Source organism: Babylonia areolata, chromosome 10 (assembly GCF_041734735.1).
Source record: "Babylonia areolata isolate BAREFJ2019XMU chromosome 10, ASM4173473v1, whole genome shotgun sequence".
NCBI classification, from domain to species: Eukaryota; Metazoa; Mollusca; class Gastropoda; order Neogastropoda; family Buccinidae; genus Babylonia; species Babylonia areolata.
The window spans coordinates 11,053,889-11,078,684 of NC_134885.1; the positions used below are offsets into that span (position 1 = coordinate 11,053,889).

The 24,796-nt window shown below is 40.0% G+C and overlaps 2 protein-coding genes across 5 annotated transcripts in view; one reads left to right on the top strand and one right to left on the bottom strand.

Annotated features, from left to right (window-relative positions):
- LOC143286770 (uncharacterized) overlaps nt 1-4,161 on the top strand; it is a 41,321-nt gene extending 37,160 nt beyond the window's left edge. For all 4 annotated transcript variants that reach the window (XM_076594541.1, XM_076594544.1, XM_076594542.1 and 1 more), the window contains 2 exons: nt 941-1,213; nt 2,836-4,161. In XM_076594541.1, coding sequence (XP_076450656.1) covers nt 941-1,213; nt 2,836-3,009 — 447 coding nt within the window. In that variant the 3' untranslated portion in view covers nt 3,010-4,161. The remainder of the gene's footprint in view (nt 1-940; nt 1,214-2,835) is intronic.
- Nucleotides 4,162-11,793: 7,632 nt separating this feature from the next.
- On the bottom strand, nt 11,794-24,067 carry LOC143286771 (isochorismatase domain-containing protein 2-like). Its single transcript, XM_076594545.1, has 4 exons — nt 23,810-24,067; nt 23,057-23,167; nt 21,135-21,267; nt 11,794-17,255 (listed from the first exon to the last, which is right to left on the bottom strand). Exons 1-4 carry the CDS (start codon nt 23,991-23,993, stop codon nt 17,072-17,074), a joined length of 612 nt encoding a protein of 203 aa, XP_076450660.1. The 5' UTR covers nt 23,994-24,067; the 3' UTR covers nt 11,794-17,071.
- Between the last annotated feature and the right edge of the window lie 729 nt (nt 24,068-24,796).

The window sequence follows — 24,796 nt, forward strand, 5'->3', positions numbered from 1 at the left end:
CTGTTTATGAATTCCAGAAACACAAAAACAAAGCTTTGTTTGACTGATTAAATCAACAATTCTCCATCAATTTTCGCTGTATTAGCGAGACGCCCTGTTCATTCTGCAGTGGTCTCTTGTAGTGCTGGTCCTTGGGAGTTGTAGCTGGCATGTAGCTGTGGGGTAGAATGAGTTAACCATTCTGCCATCTTCCTCCTTAACTCACTCGGGACGACAAGTTTTCTCCCTTGCTTTTCCCCACAGACGGCCCATTTGTAAGGGTTTGGAAAAAAATTACAAAAAATACAAAATACAGAGTAAGAAAATGAAACTTTCAGAACTGGTTTATTATGTGTTGAGCTATTACATATAAAAAAAAAAATCAAATTTCTCATGTTATTTTTACAGTTTTGCCATATGTAGAAAATAATGCCAATTCTTCACCCCAAATCACCATACCCATGCTCGCTTTCTGCATTAAATTCACTTTCTTTTTCGTCATCATCCACCTCTTCAATGTCCGACCCTTCAGTTTGTAGCATTTCAAGTACTTCGGCAACACTAAAACATTGCCATCGCTGCCTTGTTGGCTCCACAACATTTGAGAAGAGCCCGCTTTGCTAACAGGCTGGCACGCGAGCAGACGACTGGTCAGTGACTTTGTCAGTGTGTGTGCTAGACGGGCCAAACTTGGCAGGCTGGCCAATCATACCATTCGATTGTGGAGTGACCCAGAATAGTGCACTCTGCTTGGCTAATCACAAAATCATGTGTACAGCGCGTGATGGATTTTTATTTCTTGAAAATGCTATTCCATTCCGTCGTCTGAAACCGAATACATTTTATGTAGGAATGCTCATGCATTCCTTCGTCCGGAGAGAGTTAAGTTTGTTATCTCAGTGCAGTGAAGTCTGTGACACGTACAGATTACAAACAGAACAGTAAAATCTTCCCATTGCAGGTGGAGGAGATAATCGCATTACCCACTCCGGAAGAGCGGCTGGCTCGCACCCTGAGTCTTCTCAACGGCAGCGAGCGTTTCGATGCAGAGCTCATGGAGGGACTGAAGCTGATGATGCTGTTCGGCGCCAACGATCTGCAGCAAGGGATGAGACGAGAGGCGGAAGTGCCGACGTTCGCCTGGCTGCTGTTTGCCCGGGACACCTCGATGGACCTGGTCAGCTTTGTGCGGAATCACCTGAACTGTGTGGGGGACTCGGCTGGCATCGATCAGGTATATGTGCCTGTGTGTGTGTGTGTGTGTGTGTGTGTGTGTGCGTGTGTGTGCATGCTTTTTCTTAATTTAAAAAAAAAAAAGTTAACCCCTTAATTGTTGAACCTTGTTGAAACGAGATCGATGTCTTTTGAGGCTGAAGTGCAGTCACTGTTTTTTTTGTTTGTGTTTTTTTGTTGTTGGTTTGGTTTGGTTTTTTTTAACCTTAAATTTGCTGAACAGAAGTAATGCAGTCTTAAGAGGAAAACAGTTGAAATACAGAATGGTGACTGATGTCCTGACCTGTAAGCTCAGTCATTAATTATTTCGGTGAGCAGTCAAGGAGTTAACTTATTGAGCCGTGCGTCCAAACATTGCTGTGGTATCAAAACTTGTCTCAGTAGAATTGTTTTCACGTTCCTACATATGCATAAACCACAAGGACAGGGAGCTAACTTCTACAGTATCTCTGGATGTATTCACATGTAATTTAGGAACAACCGTATATTTTCTGCATTTTTTTCTGCATCAATATGGCATGGAAGCCTGCTGAGGCTGTCAACTCCCCAGGGCTGAATGGGTTAAAACCCGATTTACGCTTGCTGGGCGGGGGTAGGAATTTAGAAATCTCTGGTTTTCACTTAGACAGCAGGGGTGTCAGTTTTTAAATCTCATTGATGTGCATTTAGTCATTTTGTTCCTCGATCGTAGAGATTATCATGTACAGTAGGTGACAGCCATTTCATACTGTGGAGCGCACTTTGGCCTTGTGAAGAAGGTTCTTTTCTTTGCAGATTTTCACAATCAGTTAAGCTTATTTGGATATTGAATACATCATTATAGCAAAGTTTGTTTTTGATTGTTTGGAGAGAAAAAGGCAGAACAAGAAAAAAAACACTAACTGGAAAAACAACCAGTGCAAACAAAAAAAAAATTACAAACACATTGATATATATTTCATCTATTCATTTATGCTTGTGGATGTGTGTCTGCGTGTGTGTGTGCAGGTGGAGATTTATGTGTGTGGACATGTGTGTAGGTGTATGTATGTAAGTGCATGTTTCTGCTTATGAGGATAATTAAGGTAGAAAAAAAAGTTGCTTTAATTATCATGTGGTGGTTTGGTGGCCTAATGGTAACACGTCTGTCGTATAAAATCAGAGAATATGAGCCCATGGGATCAAATTCCACACTCGGCAGTATTTTCTCCCCTTCCTTCTAGATCCTTAGTGGTGGTCTGGATGCTAGTCATTTGGGTGAGACGATAAACGGAGGTCCCATGTTTGGTATGTACTTAGAACTCATAAAAGAACACACGGCAGCAACAGAGACAGCTGCTGTGACCAAAAAGTAATACAATGCAATACAATACAACACAGTGGATGACTTTTGTGCCAGAAACTTGGTCCTCTCTGTGCACACACACACACACACACACACACACACACACACACACACGTACGCACACATGCATGCATATGTTTTTATGCATCTTTTATGCATCACATGCATCTTTTTAACGCACTCAGTGAAAAAACAACATATATATGAATATATACATCTATCTTTTTTATAGCTGAGTGCGTTAGATATGTTTTTTTTGCTGAGTGCATTCAAAAGACACATCTATATACCTTCTGCAGGTGGAGATGAGTCTACTGGGGCACTGTCTGGGTGTGAGACTGCGTGTCGCTCGGCTAGATCATCACGGACAGGAGGACTTTGAGTGCACCTTCCCTGATGAGGCCCCGCCAGAATGGCCATCCATTTGCCTCCTTGCCGAAGACGATCGACATTACAACGTGCCTGTAGCTTAACGCATAGACACAGCTTGGCCTTCCAGGTTTTATCTCATCGCCCGTGTTAATCACTACGTCTTTTTGTCTGTTGCATAATGTGTCAATAGGGGTGGAAAAAAGGAAGGGGGGCAACTGTGAAAGACATGTGACGTAGCTTGTAGAGCACAGATTTTTAGAGATGAGACTTTAGTTAGTTTTTATGAAGATCTCTTTTTCTTGAAGTGTATTTCATTGATTGACATCTTGTATTGTTCCAGGTTTTTAACAAACGAAGAAAAAAAAATCATAATTGTCTGTACAATATTGAAATGAAAGGCATGGTGTCTAAAAAAAAAAAGATTGAAGAATACCTCTGTTGTCGTTTTTTAATTTACATTGAAGAACACTTGTGTTGTTTTTATCATTGTTATTATTATTTATTCATTCATGTGTTCTGTTTTATTTTTATTTATCATTCTTATTATTTGTTTTCCTCAAGGCCTGAGTAAAAGCATTGGGTTATGCAGCTGGTCGGGCATCTGCACAGCAGATGTGATGTCATTCATTCATTTTGCCCATCGCTCCTGGTGGAGCATAGGCCATCGACGACCCCTCGCCATCGCACTCTGTTCTGGGCTGTTCTGGCCATTCCAGTCCAGTTGGTCCCTTGCTGCTTCAGCTCTGCCTCAGTATCTCGCCTCCAGCTGTTTCGAGGCCGGCCTCTCTTCCTCTTTCCCTGCGGGTTCCAGGTCAGGGTTCCAGAGATGTGATGTAGTGTGTGTGAATAACTATTTGTCTGAACGCAGTGACGTCTCCTGTAGAAACTGAACTGAATTGATTGTGTTCGGTTTTTTAATTACTCTGAAGAACACCTGTGTTGTTTTCAAAATAGATTGAAGAGCAACACCTGTGTTGTTTTCAAATTAGGTTGAAGAACACCTGTGTTTTCAAATTAGATAAGAACACCTGTATTGTTTTCAAATTAGATTGAAGAACACCTGTGTTTTCAAATTAGATAAGAACACCTGTATTGTTTTCAAATTACGATTGAAGAACACCTGTGTTTTCAAATTAGATAAGAACACCTGTATTGTTTTCAAATTAGATTGAAGAACACCTGTGTTTTCAAATTAGATAAGAACACCTGTTTTGTTTTCAAATTACGATTGAAGAACACCTGTGTTTTCAAATTAGATAAGAACACCTGTATTGTTTTCAAATTAGATTGAAGAACAGTGCAACAGATTCATCATCAGGTTGACATTGGCTGTCATTACCAAAAGAACGCTCAAGTTTTGAACGGAATCTAATCTGAAGAGTGATGACTGTGTTTCTAGAATGTTCTGGCAATGTTTCTTTAATGAAGAAGGGGAAAAAAAAGTGTTCATTTATACCTGTTTTAGCCAATGGCAGTCTTAACAGAAATGACGTAAAAACATTTCTTGAAAGTACTGCTACTCACAAATTGTTGTTTGTTTTCTCACCAGTAAATAAACTGCATGAAAGTCCATTGCATGAATGGTAATTAGAATGTAGATAAACCATTGTGAAATAACTACTGTTCAGAGTATTAAAAGATAAAAAATATGTAAGCGCTGTGATTAAGCAACGATTATACTGTGTTCAGTTGACTGCATGAGAGGGGACTTAAGATTTGAAACCCATGTTCAGTAGATATACTCTACTAAAACAGAAACAACTTTGCATTCCCATGATTTTTCTTCTCTTTTTTTTGTGCTTTTGTCCATGTGTGCGAACATATATGAACCTGTACATGTGTGCGTGTGTGTTTTCATTCTTTTTATTTAAAGTCTGTACAATGAAAGTAATATTAGACCATATGTGTGCGTTGTGTGCTTGTGTTTGTGTTATTTGTACGCTGTTCCTGTGTATTCAGATTGTAACAAATTACAGTACACCAGTCTTTTCAATTCTCAGTTGTAAGATACACAAAGAGCAGGAGTGCCCTTTGCCTGCGTTTTGAACAAAGCAAACTTAAGTGCATGTGTGTGCTTCTGTGTGTGTGTGAAATATTAATGTTGGCCCGTTATGATACACCAGTCTTTATCCATGCTTTTATTCTGTGTTGATGGACTGCAATTCCATATTAAGTCGTATCTACGAGAAGGCTTTTACATATTGGATTGTTTTTACCCCACCATATTGGCAACCATACCCCTGTTTTCAGAAGTGTTCATGCTTGTTTCCATAAGCCACCAAACACTGACATTTATAAGACCTTTAACATACATATTTTTTCTGTCTGCATAAATATGATGGTGGTTCAGGCACTGGCAGGTCTGCACACATGTTGACCTGAAAGATCAGAAAAGTTCCCACCTTTGATCCATTGGTTGCCAGTACTAGGATCGATCCCAGGACCCTCAGATTGAAAGTCTAGTGCTTTAACTCTCTCCAGACGAAGGAATGCGTGAGCATTCCTATATAAAATGTATTCGGTTTCAGACGACGGAATGGAATAGCATTTTCAAGAAATAAAAATCCATCACGCGCTGTACACGTGATTTTGTGATTAACCAAGCAGAGTGCACTATTCTGGGTCACTCCACAATCGAATGGTATGATTGGCCAGCCTGCCATGTGTGGCCCGTCTCGCACACACGCTGACAAAGTCACTGTCCAGTCGTCTGCTCACAAGCTAGCCTGTTAGCAAAGCAGGCTCTTCTCAAAATGTTGTGGAGCGAACAAGGCAGCGACGGCAATGTTTTAGTGTTGCCGAAGTACTTGAAATGCTACAAACTGAAGGGTCGGACATTGAAGAGGTGGATGGTGACAAAGAAGAAAGTGAATTTAATGCAGAAAGCGAGCATGGGTATGGTGATACGGGGTGAAAAATTGGCATTATTTTCTATGAATGGCAAAACTGTAAAAATAAGATGAGAAATTTGATTTTTTTTAATATGTAATAGCTCAACACATAATAAACCAGTTCTGAAAGTTTCATTTTCTTACTCTGTATTTTGTATTTTTTGTAATTTTTTTCCAAACCCTGACAAATGGGTCGTCTGTGGGGGGGAAAGCAAGGGAGAAAACTTGTCGTCCTGAGTGAGTTAACCATTTGACTGTTGCACTTGTCAACCAGACTTTATACTTCCATTTCTGATAAACACAGGCAGGTTCACAGGACAGTATGACTGTATTATGAACAAACCTTATGTCTGTGTGCATGAGAGAGAGAGAGAGAGAGAGACTCAGTTCCTGTTTTTACAGCTTACGACATAACAAAATACAGAGATGTATGAGAGTCCTCACAACCCAATATAAGAAGAAGGGAGTACAGAGCTGAGCACAAGATATAGTGATACTAGTGATATTCAAGGTGTTTTGTATGATTCCCAGCAATCTGTATGTACATCAGTTGCTGAAGTTGAATAGCATTGTGTTAAGGGACTTTTAGTAGTAGTCTTTTTATTGGTGGATGTGACCAATGCCTCCTCCATCCTATATCCCACCATTATGTTTTTTTTTGTCTGTGTGTGTGTGTGTGTGTGTATTCATTCTTTAGTTTGTCTTTTCACTGTAAGTGATATTAGTGTGTGTGTGTGTATGAGTGTTGAAATAGATGAATGGGCACACGTCTAAATCACCATGTAGTGAAGAGACAACAAACCAATGAGAAGAAGAAGGCGAAACATACGAGAGTGCTTGCAAAAATGAAATCCTGTATGAAATTCTTTTACCAGACAGCTGACTGTTTGCATCGTTGTTTTCCACTCCTTTTTTTATTGTCTGCTTGAATCTCAACCAGAACATGGCATCACAACACAGATATGTCTTGTGTTTATGCTTTTTAATGTGGTCTTGGACAAGGTGTTTGCACTGAGGACTACAATGTCTGGTGTATGTTGTGTGTGTGTGTGTGTAGATATATAGATTGATAGATATATATATATATACACATAGAGAGAGATGTGTGTGGATGTGTGTAGCATTTTGTATCACCACTGATCAGTTACAGTGTAGCAGCCTGTTTTTACCCTGGTTGTTAACAAATAATGAGGCCGGGAGATGAAATTATTAACAAATAGTAAAGAGTGGTAACTCGCTCCATTCACAAGGTACACAACTTCAAGTCAATGCTGCTTACGCGACCGATTCAGCTAGCACACAGGTAAATAAAAGGTACGTTGGAACATATGTTCTGTGTGGCTTGTTCAGGATTAAAGAGGCTATGCCAGTCTTGAATAAAAGCTAATTTGTGTTTGCACATTTCTTCTGTCTTTGCTGCTTTGAGGAAGTGTCTGGGTTTGTTCCAATGTACCTTTTATTTACCTGTGTGCTAGCTAAATCGGTCGCATAAGCAGCACTGACTTAAAGTTGTGTACCTTGTGAATTGGAGAGTTACCACTCTTTACTATTTGTTAATTTACCCTGGTTGGTTATTACTGTGGGGTCAAATCTGGCTAGCCCAGACTAACCCCAGGGTCTATGTAGACTAGCCTGGAATGACCCTCAAAGGTAAACTTGAGCCAGTCAGAAATGACCCCCCTCGCCGGATTACACCACCTCCCTTTCTGAATGGACATGGGGGGCCCATAATCTGGTTTTCTTCTTCTTCTGTGTTCATGGGATGCCATTTCCACGTCCACTTGTATCCATAAGCGGGCTTTTAATTGAATGGCTGTTACCATTTAGGCATCCGTACTCCATTTTCAGGGGTGTGTGTGCTGGGTGTGTTATGCTTGTTTTTCCCAGGGTCGGCAGTCCACAGGGAACTATCAGTGTCAGGTCAGGCTGGGTTTCTAGTCTTTACCTGCTTGTGCCTGAATCTCCCCTCCCCTCCCCCTCCCCTCCTACCCCCCCGGACCGTTCCCCCCTGATCTTCTTGTACATAGGCACACAGACGATCAACATATGTCATAACAATGATCTCGGGTTGGACCGGAGGGTTCTGACCGACTGGGTTTTTTTTTTTTTTAACTTCATACAATTTTTAATATATATTTAATTTAGAGTACATGTGGGTGATTTTGTTGTCAAGTAAATAACAGATTTTTTTCTTTCCTTTTTTTTTTTTTTTTGAGGGGGGTGGGGGGGATTCTTTTGAATTTGATACTTTGAAAATGATGTGATTTGGTGTTGATGTTAAATACTCTTTTTAGACCACTGTTGTTGTTTGGGGAGGAAAGGGGGGTTAATTGATTGTTATGATTTTTTTGATTTTTTTTTTAATAAAAAAGCATTATTACAAAAACAAATTGTGAATGAATGGATAGATAATGTGTCTACAACATGGAACATAATGTGAATGTGTCGTCTTTGTCTTTTGCTTACGTTTTCAGTTTTAACACATCTACACATTTGGGTGAAGCGTTGTACATCAGTGTTTTATTATTATATTGATACTTATATAGCACCTACCTTTGATCAGAGACCAAACTGGTTGCGCTTTATAAACATAGGGTCATTTGCATGAAAGGCTTCCGACCTAGGTTGAGTCTACTGACAGCTGCTTTCAAGCTCTCATTCGTTTCCTAAGAATAAGAATAACTTTATTATCTCCAACTGGGGAAATTTGGTCAGGTGCATTATCACAACATAGACAAGTAAACAACATGGGGACCATAACTGTAAAAGTCAACAACAGCTTTTACGAATATTACGAAGACACAGATGTAAAAAATATCACATACACCGTTTCATACTCACATCCACACACTGCAGGTAATAACTGGTATTCTTAATGTAAAAACAGAAAGAATTAAGAAACATTATTTTGAATATAATAAGCATAGCCCGCTATATTGCACATTGATTATAATAGACAGATAAGATAAGAATAAAGATAATTGCGGAAAACCACAACCAGATAATCAGCACCCACCCGCACCCACCCACCCCACACACACGGTTTACTTGATTAAACAAGAGTAATAAACATATGTTCTCAAATAAAAGCATTTCACATATTCGCTTTTAAAACATTGCAATTAATTATTACATCGTAATTATTAACAGTCAGGCTCCAATCCCTTGCTCTCGCTCATGTGCACAAGTATTATTAGAGTGGAATTTTCTATGTCAGGTGAGTGTTGCAATGTGGGGCTTTTCAGTATTTTCTGTATAAAAAGAAAAAATTCAGGTGGTGATCGGGTTGAGTAACCTCAGAATCTGAAGTAATGATGAAGAAAAGAAAAAACAACAACACTTAAAGAAAGTATCTGGAGGGTGAAAGGTAAGTGGAATATGTAGAAACAGATGATATACACATACTTCAATGAACAGCTTTTGGTATACTTGTTCAGTTATTTAGATGAGCAGCTTTTGGTAGACTTGTTCACTTATATAAATGGAGATCTTTTTGGATACTTGTTCACACATGTAAAACAGTGATGTGGCTGACTGGTGAAATCATGTTTGTAGAAAAAGTGTATTCATAATATTTTGATAGACATTGTATGGGAACTTAGTTTCTATTGCATTATATTGTATTGTATTATAATATGTCACAACAGGTTTCTCTGTGTGGAAAGTGGATTCTCCTATAGAATTTTGCCAGGGACAACCTTTTTGTTGCTGTGGATTCTTTTACATGCACCAAGTGCTTAGAAAAGAAAAGAATCTGAGTGATAGGTTATCACACTGTGCTTCTCCAACAGTTTATTTTCAGCTAGTCTGGTGGGCATGTCATTTTCACCTCTGCACATAATACTGTTGATTTGCACATTGTATATTGTACGTTATTTGCTTGATGCCAATGCAGTTCTGTTGAATCATGTTTTATATTCAGTATTCTCTGTTTTTCCTTGATCATATTCCAGAAAAGCCGGTGCTTATTGTTGTTGTGTTTTTTTTCCCCATTTGCAGTTTTACACATTAATTTTGATAGTTCATGTTGAGCTAGATGTTCTTCATAAACAAGCTGTGAAAAGTGATATTTGACTGCTGAGTAGATGAGATTTGTTTTTGCTTTTTTTCTCCTGATTTTATTGTTTGAGCGATAATTTATGGAGTTGAGAGTTATGTTGTTCTGATACTGTTCTGGTCTTTTGTTGCTTGCTTTACCTTGGGTTTTTTTGGGGTTTTTTTTTGTAGTATTGAGAGATGTGTGCCAACATATGTGTTTCTCTGCCAGTCTTTTGACATATCATTAACCTTCGCTTCTCTTGAGATTACAACAATTGTTTTTTTAATTTGTTTGCTTGCTTTTTGCTATCCCCACGTCTGTGTCAGTGGCAGTACTCCCACACTGCTCACCCAAAGTCCCCCCTGCAAAGTAACACCCATGTTTAGTCTCAACACTGGCAGTGTATATGGACCTATCTTGTGTCAGGTCAACAGGAGGCCACACACCAGAGAAGACACAGCACTGTTGCCAAATCACTGGAGTGGTGCTAGATAGTGCTTGTTCCGATTAAACAGGACACCACTCTACTAAGCCCTGTACCGACGACAATAATCATTCGGACACAGAGCCAGACTGAGTGAGCATTCCCTCCGGAGCAGAGACCATCAACACAACAGTCCCCCATGAACCTGCCAGTGCTGAAGACCTGAACAGGAAGTCACCCCAAGCATGTAAGTGGAGGAGTATCAAAACTGAGGTCACCATGAAATCAGGATGTGACAGGCCACAAACTATGGGACAGTCATGTTCAGAAATGTGACAATTCCTCTATGCAGGTCCTTTTTAGGTTTTGGAAAGATGTTACAAGGCTGCAGTCTACCTTTTTTTTTTCTTCTTTTTTTTTTTTTGATGTTTTTTGTTAATGTCCCAACATCAACAAGGTCTCTCACACACACAGACTCATGCAGTTTAGTTTGGAAAAATTGAGCAACAGTCCCAAATACACATCCTTGAAGTGGATGATCCTAGATTGTGTGGTCCCAGTCTTCCTATTTGAGCCCTCAGCACTGGGCTGTGGGTAGGAGCCAGCCAGAGGCAAAAACCTCCCACCAGTGCTTGGGCTTAATGATGTATCCTTGCAGTCATCAGTCCGTGATGCTTTGATTGCAACTAATATGTTGATGTTATGTATCGGTAATTGTGAACGTACTGTATGTGTAAGGTTTTTGCTTTCCGTGATTATATTAACATTTTATTTCACAAATTTTTGAACTGACTGAAAGTGTTTTTGAGGCTGGAACTGAAGGTTGTAATTTATTGCGAAAAAGGTGTGTTGAAACAAATATGCACTTGATGCAGCATAATAATATGTTAGCGGCTTTCTTATCAGTTCAGACTGAATGATACACAGTTGATTTTCTTTCCTGGAGAAAGAAGTTATTTGGACTGGTGAGATGGGGTTCTTTCTTCTTCTTTTTTTGGTTTTGTTTTGTTTTGAGAAATGTCAGTTGGGATTAGTTTTCTGGTGTGGAGATGGGATGAACAGGGACACATGCACGCGAGCGCGCGCACACACACACACAGACACTGTACATGTGCACAGTGGCACACTTGCGATCACTGATCTGCAAGTAGTCTGGAATAAACCAGAATTGTGGAATAAAACTTTTTGGAGTTGCGTTGTGATCATTGTCTGACTGGCTAAGTTTTTGGGGGTTTGTATTTGATTCATCTTTGACACCATGATAGAATGAAGGGTTTTTTTTCTTTTTATTCTTAGAAAGAGTCAGTAGCTGGCATTCCTTTGCTGTTTGCCATGCACTGTTAGCAGAATATTTGTTGGGATGAATGATGGTATCGTTGGGCACCAACCAATGAATGGATCTGTTCTTTAACCCTTTGAGTGCCCCAGGATGGAAAATGTATGTCCTCTTCTGGTGTGCAAAAAAAGTACCCCAGAACAGAAATATCCATCCACATTGTTGTAAGAATATTCCTACCACAGAATCATTGCATTCATGTGAAATTGCTTTTATTGGATAGTGTGTTCATTTTCCTTTCAGAAAAGTAAGGGTTGTGTGTACTTTCTTTCTGTTGTTTGCATGCTAGATTTTTTTTTCTTAATTATTACCTTCCTTGGCCAAAAATCCCTTGGCAAATAGTTGTCGCTGAGAATAAAATAAGCTTGGTACTGAAAGGGTTATGACGTGCTCACCTTGTGATGACAACGCAAAAGCTATTTCAGTGTGTGCCAGCAGTGCATGTGTGAAGCTCGAGTGCTGAAATGCACTTACATATGTCACATGTACTTTTGTGAATTGTACTTGTTCAGTCCCTCACCCATTCTCCACTCTCATTGTATGTGTGTGAATGTGTGTGCGGAAAAGAATGAATGCATAGACAGTACACCAATGAGAAGAAGAATGTACCTTTGTTCAAATGAGACACACAGATCATGTCCTATCAGGGGACTTCAGCTGTATCCAGTTTATCACTGAAGACAGTATATTGATTCAACCTCCCAGCTTTCCAAAATGAGAAAAGCAAAAATACACTTTGATTCTGAATGGACTGTGTGTCCATAGATTCACCAGATGCCTTTCTTTCACTCCTCTGGAAACAAAATTACTCGTTGCTATGGTGCAAAATCAACACATTTTGACAAAACTGGACAAAACAAACATCAAAAAGCAAACTTTATTTGCAAATATAATGCCTTTATTGAGCATTCTGGAGCAAATTATGAAAAGGACTATAAAGATTGTTGTAGAATCAAAATAAGTACACACAAAATTTGAAAAAAAAAAGAAGTCATAATTTCATGAGTGTCTGGCATTTACAATTGTATGAATCGTTGGTAGTCCCACGGAGGGTGTGAATTTCATTTACAATTGAAATCGGTGTGAATGTCGCAGATGTGGGAGAGAAAAAAATTGAAATGATGTATGCAGTAGTGTAGATGAACCTGGTTTCATTTGTGTAATATCTGATTTTGTTTGTTTGTGTGCATGCGTTAACAAAAATAGAAATAAAAATTGTTTAATTTCAGAAGAAGTGGGAGATTTGTTTGGGAAATAAAGCTGGTGAACAAGATTTAAAGTGTCCTGTTGTTCTGTGTCTGTGGGCTGCAACTTCCACACTCACCGGTATATACAAATGGGTTTTTTTACTCAGAATGAACGGCGTGGGAGTAATGCCACTGAAATGGTGCAGATGATGGGGCAGCAAAAAAAAGGGAGGGGGTGTGGGGGGGCAGTTTACATATAAAACTGTTGATCCCACCATGTAGGCTGCTGTTCTCTATGCTTTTCAAGTGTGTACATGCTGAGTATGTAAGTGTCTGTAACACACCAAAATGCTGACATGGATTACAGGATCTTTATTGTCAGCATTTGATATTTTGCATGTGAATACACCCCACCATGTAGGCTGCCATTCTCGATTTTTCAAGTGTGCATGCTGTGTATGTTTATTTTTACATAATTCACCAAAAATGCTGACATGGATTATAGGATCTTTAACATAAGCAAATGATATTTTGCATGTGAATACAAAGGGGATCAAGACAGAAGCAGGGCAATATGTATGTTGACTTGCAAGATTGGGGAAAAAAACTGTTTACCACCTTTAACTGGATTCAACTGGGATCAAACCCAGGACCCGCACATTTAAAGTTCAATGCTCTAATCATACCCATCTTGTTTTCCTCTGATGTTGGTGCAGAAGTGGACTTATTTTTGCCAGTGGTTTTGGTGATGGTAGGCATTCAGGAGGACTTTTAAGAGTTTTAAAGGTTATGGTGGTGAACTCAGATTTGTTTAAAACCACTGATAAAGGAGAGCTCTGAATGTTTGATTACTTTAACCCTTTCAGTACCAAGCCTGTTTCATGCTCAGTGACAACTATTTGACAGAGGACTTTTGGTCACGGAGGGTAATATTTTTTTTAATATCTAGCATGCAAACAACTGACAACAAACAAATAAAATCAAATATTACACAAATGAAACATTTTGAACAGACTCTGCAAACACCAACAGACTGACAAAAAAGAAGGTTAAGTTCCAAGACAAAAGGTATCAAATCACTTTGCTAAACACTGAAATAACAGTGTCTGAGGGAAAGAAAAAAAAGTACAGTAAAACCAGATAATCAAGGCCTTCAGACTTTTTTTTTCTTTGTGAAAAAAATGTGACATGGTTATGTACCATTTCAAATTTACTTTAACCCTTTCGCTGCCAGGAAAATAAGATTTAAGTGAAATCTATTTGCCAGGGTTTTTTCACAAAAAACGGGTATAAATTTTCAAAAAATTCTGTGCTCTTTGTTATTGGAGAAAGACCCATAAAAGTATATATTTTCTGAAAGGGAAATGAATAAAGAATACAAAACACATGATGTTTTCCCATTTTATGCATTTTAAGTGACATGCTGTTGTTTTGAAATCAGTGTTTTGTTTTTTGTCACATTTTTAACTTGTTCATTACAAACATTAGTCTGGTAATTTGCACAAAAATATCATTTTCTGGACAAATGGATATCTGCACACACAAAATCATACTAGAACAACCACAATATAAAAAAAACTGAAAAAGAAATAGATGCATTGTGACTTCTGCAAGTGATAATATGGATGTGAGGCCACGCCCCCTCAGTCTCCACCCCTCTCCTCTTCACCCCTCTCACACGGTCACTTCATCAGACCGCGTTGGCTGAGTGCCAAGAAAATAGCTCATACGGTGCCCTGCTAAAAATTCGTCTGCTAGAGTTGAACAGCCTGCATCACTCACTGATAGTTGTATCTTGGCCACTCTCTTGATTGCTCCCTTTATTTTCTATCAAATCGTCCTATAAATGTTCACCACTGTCTTCTCCTTCGAATTTATGCTCCAATTCTTTCTGAGCATTAGCTGAAGAAAGTAATCTTGGTTGATTTAGTTCGCCACGAACGCATGTCTTGAGCACGGAGTCAGTCCGACATTTTGTTGAGCGAGCGAGGAGAGGAGCCAGGCAAAGACTGCGGCCAGTAACCCAACCAAAACGTTCAAATAAAGGACTGCCTTATGACGCAGATGGTGTTTCTAGCTATGAATAGAATCCAGAAAGATTCCCCAAGCTAAAGCTACCAGCATTTTTGTCAACGAACTGAATGCAAAGCAGGGAAAAGTCAGAATATTTCGATGACGAGTTATCTCGTCATGCAGGCAGCGAAGCATACATGCTTGCCATGACGAGTTATCTCGTCATGCAGGCAGCCTAGGGGTTAACATGAAAAATCAATAATTTAACCTGTATTTGTACCAATCATTCATGCACTTCATAACAATACAACAACCTAGCTCTTGCACATCATTCACGGTATAAAATGCTTTCTCTTTCCAGCTTTTGTCTCACTGAAACATTTTTGCATGTGCTTTGAAAAAATGTGATCACCGTTTCAGGATTTTCTCTGATATTTTCGTTTTCTCTATTGACAAGTTCTGTGTGTTAGAGTCCTGAAGCCAGTTGCATTGCTCGGACGGAAGAAGAGCCTAGTATCATCGCAACCCGCTACTGTGTGTAGCCATGAGATAGATTTGCGATCAGTTGGAGAACAACGAAAAAACGAAAATTAGGAACTGAAGTGAATCTTTTTTAACCCTTTCACTGCCAGGAAAAAAAGATTTAAGTGAAATCTATTTGCCAGGGTTTTTTTTCACAAAAAACGGGTATATATTTTCAAAAATGTGTGCTCTTTGTTATTGGAGAAAGACCCATAAAAGTATATATTTTCTGAAAGATAAATGAATAAAGAAAACAAACACGTGATGTTTTCCCATTTTATATATTTTCAGTGATATGCTGTTCTTTTGAAATCAGTGTTTTGTTTTTTGTCACCTTTTCAACTTGTTCATTACAAACGAGCGAGTCAGGTAATTTGCACTAAAATATCATTTTCTGGACAAATGGATAATACCTGCACACACGAAATATACTAAAACAACCACAATTTAAAAGAGAGAAAGAGACATACACAATGCATTATGGCCTCTCCAAGTGATAATATGGATGTGGGGCCATGCCCCCACAGTCTCCACCTCCCTCCTCTTCACCTGTCTCACACACGGTTACTTCATCCAGTTCTCAGATCGTGCTGGCTGAGTGCCAAGAAAATCGCCCACACTGTGTCCTGCTAAAAATTCAGTCACTTTCTGTTGTCTGCTGCAGCATCACTCACTGATAGTCGTATCTTGGCCAGTCTCTTCATTGCTCCCTTTATTTTCTATCAAATCGTCCTACAAAAGTTCATGACTGTCTTCTTCGAATTTACACTTCAATTCTTTCTAAGCATCAGCTGAAGAAAGCAATCTTGGTTGGTTTCATGCAACCATGATCGCATGTCTTGAGCACAGGGTCCGACATTTTATTGAGTGAGCGAGGAGAAGAGCCAGGCAAACACTGCGACAGTAATCCAACTAAAACGTTCAAATAAAGGACTGCTTCATGATGTAGATGGGGTTTCTAGCTATGAATAGAATCTAAAAAGATTCCCCAAGCTAAAGCTACCAGTATTTTTGTCAACAAACTCAATACAAACCAGGGAAAAGAATATTTCGATGACAAGTTATCTTGTCATTGTGGCAGCGAAGCGTACATGCTTGCACTGACAAGTTATTCTGTCATATAGGCAGCCCAGGGGTTAATGTATGTTACACAATTTTCAAAGACATGAATTTCAAAACCAGCAAAAACAAATGATCCAACCCTAGTCATACCCAACCTCACCATACAATCACAATATGCAATGTACAAATTTCTATAACATGATTCAATGTACAAATTTCTATAACATTATTCAAGCTTTTAACATTCCATACAAGCCTTTCTCAGACAGTGTAAAAACAACATATTTATTTACATAACAAGCAACTGATATCCATCATTTGTCATTTCCCATAAACATTTATTTCCCCCAACAAACTTTTTTCTGGTTATTTTATCTTTAATTTCTGGTTTTATTTCTCACATAACTATCCTTTTTGGTTACTTCTCACTGATCTAGTTACTCATAAAGCTACACACACACACACACACACGCACATGCACATATTACATGTATGTATATAAACACAACTCTTGTCCTCTCCTAACTCTTCATAAACAATTTGTGCAACAGTTTCTGCTTATAAATTGATCCAAGCAACAGCACAAACAAAACGAATACAGGAGATCTCATATGGTTTGAAACCTGCAACATCACAAACCCATCACCACAAAGGGAAAGCATGGAAATTTGGCGCTGCGAGCAGGATCTTTATGCTGAGCTCCCATCCTGTGGTGCACCAGTGAGGAGTCCAGAGTCTGGCGCCGGTTCCCAAATGATCTTCTGGACGTCACGGAACTTGGGGTGAGCGGCGCCACCACACAGCTGCAGCAGCATGGACTCACTGGTGGTCAGGTAGGCTCCGGCTTCCCGCATCCTTTCCAAGGCAAACATCCTGTAACCGTACCAAGGGACATTTGACATTATTGCCTATAGCCCAGCTGACAGTAAAAGTGGGAGTACTTCTGCATTAATGGTTTTCCATACTGGTAATTTGGTGAATTAAAGGATTTCCCCCCTAAAATTATGTTTAATCTAACCTACCTACCATGACCTACTGCTGCAGACTTCATACCATACAGGAATGGTTTCTCATGTTCTGATGCTGGTGGTGCCAGCTTTCCAGATGTTCCTGGGTGAACCAGAAACCTGCTTAGCCTTGGAGATTTAAAAAAAATTTTTACAACTGTATCACTAACCATAATCATTTTTGAGTCAAAGTAAGTAAACTCTCTATGTCTTCTCCCTGCTTTTACCTAACATACAGTCAGAGTTATTAAAAAAAAATTTAAAAAAAAACAAAAAAAACTATAAGTAGTTGTAACTTTCTAATCTTGTTTCAGTCTGATTCCAGACAACAGTCTGTAAAAAAAAAATCTTGTACCTGAGAACTGCTGACGACTGCTTCTGGAGAAAGGAAAGATCAATATTGCCCACTGTGTACAATGTGGTCCTACACTAAATGCATTATGTATGAAAGAAGAAAAAAACAGTAAAATGGTAAAGATTTGTGCATTTGATCCTGGGAAGATGAAATGTGTGTGAATTCGGTATTATGTACATTCCTGTGAGCGTGATCGAGTGAGGCAATAAGTGTGTGCACATGTGTGCCAAAGTGAATGATGTTGAGCAAGTGAGCACATGCACATGAATGTTGAGCACACACACATGAGCATGTATTTGTATGTGTGTCAGGCAAAGTGCATATGTCTAAGTGTATGAGCATGTGTGTGTGAGACTGTGTATCGATGTGCATGTGTGTGTGTATATATATATATCCATGACACTGTCAAGTTATGTTTCTTCGGAGATGCACAAATGGACTCAAGACTGGTCTGGTACAGAAAGTCACTGTTCAACATGTGCAAACATTAGCATGAAAAATGTTGATAAACTAAAGCTAAGTTACAAGTAAGTTAAGAAAGTGTGTACATTAAGCACACACACGTACGCGTGCACACACACACACACACACACACACACACAACATACACACTGTTTTCTTCCCCCATTTCTAACCCACAAACTCATCCATCCTCCAACCCCATCCACCCACTCTCAGAACTCCCCTTTCCCCCCCCCCCCCCCCACCCCCCAACCCCCTTCCTTTCCCCCCACCTCCACATTTTAACTACTACTGTTCTTTTGCTTGAAAAACGATATTGTTACACAGTCAAGTCTGTACTGAGAAGGAGAAACTGAAAATACCAGTCAAAAATCCTATCAGTTACAACTGCTTGACAGGTGTGTTAAGAACAAACAAACAAAAAAATCCAAATATTTCATTGTCATTCTTGCCACCATCTCTTTCCTTCAAGTAGAAGGTGAAAGCTGTCTCTCCTTGACCAAGATTAATGGTCTTCCTTGCCTGAGATAAGAAAACACTTAGGAAACAGTTGAATGGTATAACCTGTATCCCCGTAAGTTGCTGAGCACACAATTGTTCCCCTCCCCCCTAACCTTGACCTTGTTGCTTGTCGTCAGCAGTTTAACAACATAAACTTGATTTTATGGCTCAAGCAGCTCAGCAGCTCAGTTACGAAGCACTGACAAGCGTGACCTTGCAAACCGTGTTCAGCGGCCACACACGTTTCACTGGCCAGTACTGTTGGTGTGTCCCTTGTTAGATAGTTACACATATGTCTTATCTAATCTCCCTGGGTGGATAAACACACGCATGTCTTATCTAACTTTTTATGAACTGAAAGAAAAAAAAAAGAAAAAAAATAGCAGCCTCTCTCCTCCCTTCTTTCTCTCGATCTCTCTCCACCTATCACTCAGCTCTCTCTCTGTGTCTCTCTCTCTTTCCCCCTTCTATATCTCTCTCCCTCTCTGTATCTCACTCCATCTAACTCTACCTCTCTCTATCTCATACATACTCTCTCACTATATCTCTCTCCATATCTCCCGCTCTATATCTCACTCACTCCCTCTCAATCTCCCCTCTATCTGTCTCTCACTCCATCCCTCTCTCTCTTTAGCTCTCTCCCTCCCACCCTCTCTCTCTCTCACTCTCTGCCTATCTAACTCTGAGCCTCTCTCACTATCTCTCACTCTCTCTCTCCCTCTCTCTGCCTATCTCACTCTGAGCCTCTCTCACTATCTCTCTCTCTCTCTCTGCCTATCTCACTCTGAGCCTCTCTCACTATCTCTCACTCTCTCTCTCTCTCCCTCTCTCTGCCTATCTCACTCTGAGCCTCTCTCACTCTCTCTCTCTCTCTCTCTGCCTATCTCACTCTGAGCCTCTCTTGCTATCTCTCACTCTCTCTCTCTCTGCCTATCTCACTCTGAGCCTCTCTATCTCTCACTCTCTGCCTATCTCACTCTGAGCCTCTCTCACTATCTCTCACTCTCTCTGCCTATCTCACTCTGAGCCTCTCTCACTATCTCTCACTCTCTCTCTGCCTATCTCACTCTTGAGCCTCTCTCTCTCTCTGTGCCTATCTCACTCTGAGCCTCTCTCACTATCTCTCACTCTCTCTGCCTATCTCACTCTGAGCCTCTCTCACTATCTCTCTCTGCCTATCTCACTCTGAGCCTCTCTCGCTATCTCTCTCTCTCTCTCTGCCTATCTCACTCTGAGCCTCTTTCACTATCTCTCACTCTCCCTCTCTCTCTGCCTATCTCACTCTGAGCCTCTCTCACTATCTCTCACTCTCTCTCTCTCTCCCTCTCTCTGCCTATCTCACTCTGAGCCTATCTCTCACTCTCTCTCTCTCTCTGCCTATCTCACTCTTGAGCCTCTCTCACTATCTCTCTCTCTCTGCCTATCTCACTATGAGCCTCTCTCACTCTCTCTCTCCCTCTCTCTGCCTATCTCACTCTGAGCCTCTCTATCTCTCACTCTCTCTCTCTCTCTCTGCCTATCTCACTCTTGAGCCTCTCTCACTATCTCTCTCTCTCTCTCTCTCTGCCTATCTCACTATGAGCCTCTCTCACTATCTCTCTCCCTCTCTCTGCCTATCTCACTATGAGCCTCTCTCACTATCTCTCACTCTCCCTCTCTCTCTGCCTATCTCACTCTGAGCCTCTCTCACTATCTCTCACTCTCTCTCTCCCTCTCTCTGCCTATCTCACTCTGAGCCTCTCTATCTCTCACTCTCTCTCTCTCCCTCTCTCTGCCTATCTCACTCTGAGCCTCTCTATCTCTCACTCTCTCTCTCTGTGCCTATCTCACTCTGAGCCTCTCTCACTATCTCTCACTCTCTCTCTGCCTATCTCACTCTTGAGCCTCTCTCTCTCTCTGTGCCTATCTCACTCTGAGCCTCTCTCGCTATCTCTCACTCTCTCTCTGCCTATCTCACTCTGAGCCTCTCTCGCTATCTCTCACTCTCTCTCTGCCTATCTCACTCTGAGCCTCTCTCACTATCTCAAGGGGCTGTGGCCTATATGAATAAACCATCTCAATCTCAATTTCTCTCTCTCTCTCTCTCTCTCTCTCTGTAAGGCAATGACGATTGCTTTTTGTTGCTTGTTCGTTATGTTGTTGGTTTTCTCTTGGAGACTGAGTATTTACTTGTTCACGCAATACTTTTGTGTCCGTATGTTATTTGTATGTTAACAATATTCATAACATTATATAAGGTGGAAAATTTTCCTTACTTTTGTTTAACCCCTTCAAATGGGGCAATGGCCTTATATTGAATAAATCGTTTGTTTGTTCGTTCGTTCTCTCACTATCTCTCACTCTCTCCCTCCCTCTCTCTCTCTCTGCCTATCTCACTCTGAGCCTCTCTCACTATCTCTCACTCTCTCTCTCAAGACCAACAATTACCTGTCCACCATACTGCGAGAGGAGCAGGCATCAGCTATAACATGGACGTCATAGCCTCTTTCAATCAGGTCTAGTGTTGTCATCAGCACGCAGGCCTGTGTCTCGATTCCACACAGCACCACTGACTTCACATCTGTTGGAAACATACCATCACTATGTTTTTTTACTTGTTCGACGATGATGATAATGATGATGATGAAAATGATAACATACTTCTAGTAATACTGATGAGAATATATTACTACTCTAACAATAACAATGATGATGATGGCTACAATAATAATAATGTTGATGAAAATAATACAATATACTAACTACTACTATTCATAATGATGATAATGATATTTCTAAAAACAACAATATACTACTAGTACTTCTACTACGAATGATAACGATGATGATGATGATGATGATGATAATGTTGAAAACAATTATTATGATATGATGATATCAGTTTTTACACACTAACCGCTTGGGTAACAAGTAGGAGCCAAAGGTGTTTACAAACAACAACGGCAACAAAAACAAGTATGGACACAGCATTACGTTATCATGCTCACATGTGTGGGTGCACTCCCTCCGTCTCCCCAAACCTCTCCACCTTTACCTCTCAAAACCTTTCTCACTTTCCCACCCAAGACACACACATGCACACACACACACACACACACACACACACACACACACACACACACACACACACACACAAACACACACACGCACACGCACACACACACACACAAACTGCACACAGGTACCCCCACACAAGCACACACATAGCATGGGCAACATGAACACAAATTAAACCAGCTGCATGGAGAAATGCATGCACACAGTGACACATGGTATGAATCTAGGAATTATGATGACAAAAATTATGGAAGTATGTTTTCCAGGAAAAAAAAAAGTTTCCAATGTACAGAGTAAAGAAACAAATAGTCCCTGACTTTCCAGGAGGCAGAAGACTTTTTTTAAGGAAACTTTTAATAAATACAATAAATCAAAGCGTAAGACTGAAAAAAACCCTCATGATTTACATCATGATAAATATTGTTTGTAACATATTGCATTATGATTATTTAAACAGGACTCGTCTTTGAAGTTTGACACATAAGAAGCAGTTACTGGCAAAAAATTTCAAAAAACCTCATGATTTATATCATGATAAATAGTGTATGTAACATACTGCATTACGATTATTTAAATAGGACCCGTCTTTGAAGTTTGACACAGAAGAAGCAGTTACTGGCAAATAATTTCATGGTGGTGCTGTAAATTCAATATTTCAGATTACCTGTACATACAATTTATGTTGTAAAGCCCCCATTCCCCATCCCTGCCCCCAAGCCCCCCCCCCACCCCCACCCCCCCTCCTCTCTTTCTCTCTGTGCTGTTTTGGTGCTTTATATCACATTCAAATCATTCAAATGGCAAAATTACAAAGAAACAACACAACTATTACTAAAACTATTGTTGCTTATAACCCAGCTGACCATACAAGGGCATGTCATGGCCACATATGACTCAACAAAAACATAATTTTTACACAAGACTGATGATATATTTAAAATGAATTAATGCTTATAAATGAGGTAATTACATATTAATAAGAAATGTGATTATCATATATTCACTGAACCTCCAATATCCACGATATCAGCTGTTCAGAATATATGACATGCTGTTTTCTTAAACAAAATGGGAAAAATGAAGTGTATTTAATGTAATCAATGTGTTTAAAGTAATGTTATCACATGATTATTTTGAAATTCATAACACTCAACGCCCCTCCCCAATACCCCCTGTGCATGCATGCCTATGGCCAAAACACATTAAACCATTTGTTTTGTCTTGTCTTGTCCTGTCTTGATGTATATGATATATTGTAAAGGACATGCACAATAAAAAGCAGTGCATCTTACCACCCATCTGCTTCAAGTACTCTTCCACTTCTGGCAGGACCATGGAGAAACAGGTCTTGGGGAATATTTTCTCATCTTTTACACCCAGCTCTGGGACAGTGTGGCCAAGGCCTGTCATAGAACACATCCAGTGTGATATCAAATCTTCTTGTACATGTAGCAACCAAAGTATTTCATCACAGTGACCAATCAATCGCATACTCACGAACACATATTTATATAAACACATGAATCTGTACACAATGGGACATGTTCACTTTTTAACTTTGAATCATTGAAGTCAGCTACACACACACACACACACACACACACACACACACACAGAGGCAAAATGCTGCAGGATAAACACTAAAGCACTTGATACGTATGCCCACGATATGTGCACATCACACACACACACACACACACACACACACACACACAAGCTGTTAGCACAGCATACAAATACAGTTAAATGAGTTGTGCAAACCACTTCGATCTCTCATTTTCTACGCAGTTCCAGTCGGTACGAGGATGTGGGTTTTTGCTTTTGTTTTTCCAGTACAGCACTAAGCTTCTTAGCACATTTGCAGGCAATCGAAACGCAGATCAGCGGTAGCATATTTATTCAATATCTAGTCAACTGGCCAATACAAGACGAAAGTGAATGACAATGCAATCGAAACGCAGATCAGCGGTAGCAGACCTATTCAATATCTAGTCAACTGGCCAATACAAAACGAAAGAGAACGACAATGCAAATATTGTGCTGACCTTTGGGATACTGTTCAGTAACTACGACAGGCATATCGAGCACTCTGGAACCTTGCAGCATCCTTGAAGCGACGCTCACAATCTGAGGGAAATACTGAATGGTTGGTCGAAACTTCTCTTGCATGTCGCACAGGAACAAACAAGAGTTTTTCACTGCAAGCTTTCCGATCTTTTTTGCTGCCATTCCGATGATGTTCAGAGCAGTTTCAACTCTGCAGTCAGAGGTCACACTTAGCAGACGACACCACACTATCTGAGTGGTCACGAACAATAACTGCGTATATCAAGGGGAGTTTGATCTTTTTAACCAAATTCATCGAAATGACATCATACCTCTGAAATAATTACAATCTCTTGATATTTAAAATAAATAAATAAACAAACAAATTAATAAATGAATGAATAAGCAATTGAATTAACTAATTGATTAATTGATTCATATACAAATAAGTAAGTAAATGAGTAAATAAATAAGATTATTTTTAAAGCGCTCAGATCCTAATCTATTCATCATGAGTGACTCAGTGATTATCACAGAGAAAAGAAAAACTCAGTGAAACGCTATTGTCACTAGTACGCACGTGTTATGAATAGTTTGGTTGAAAGCATCTGTGATGGAGTCTCCCGTCGAACCGACGGATGAGTAGGCAGGCAGGCTTATCTGTCGGTCAGTGTGTGTCCTCATATCATTGGGAGAAGAGGCCGATTCTGGATGCGCAGCACTTCCCACAGGTGTTGCCGGCAAGGGAAAACGTCTCCAGAAGTTGAGCCCTGCTTCCTTCGCACACGCTTCTCCTTAATGGCCAGCGTTCTCTTGTTTTCAAACGTCTTTATGCCACTAGAGCACATGATAGCATCCTCCAGCGACTGAGAGCGGTCAAGGGCATCAGTTTCCCAGGAAGCGATGTCTATGTCAAAGGCTTTGAGGTAGTGTCTTCAAGGTGTCCTTGAAGCGCTTGCAGGGTCTTCTAAGTTCACGGTGGCCTT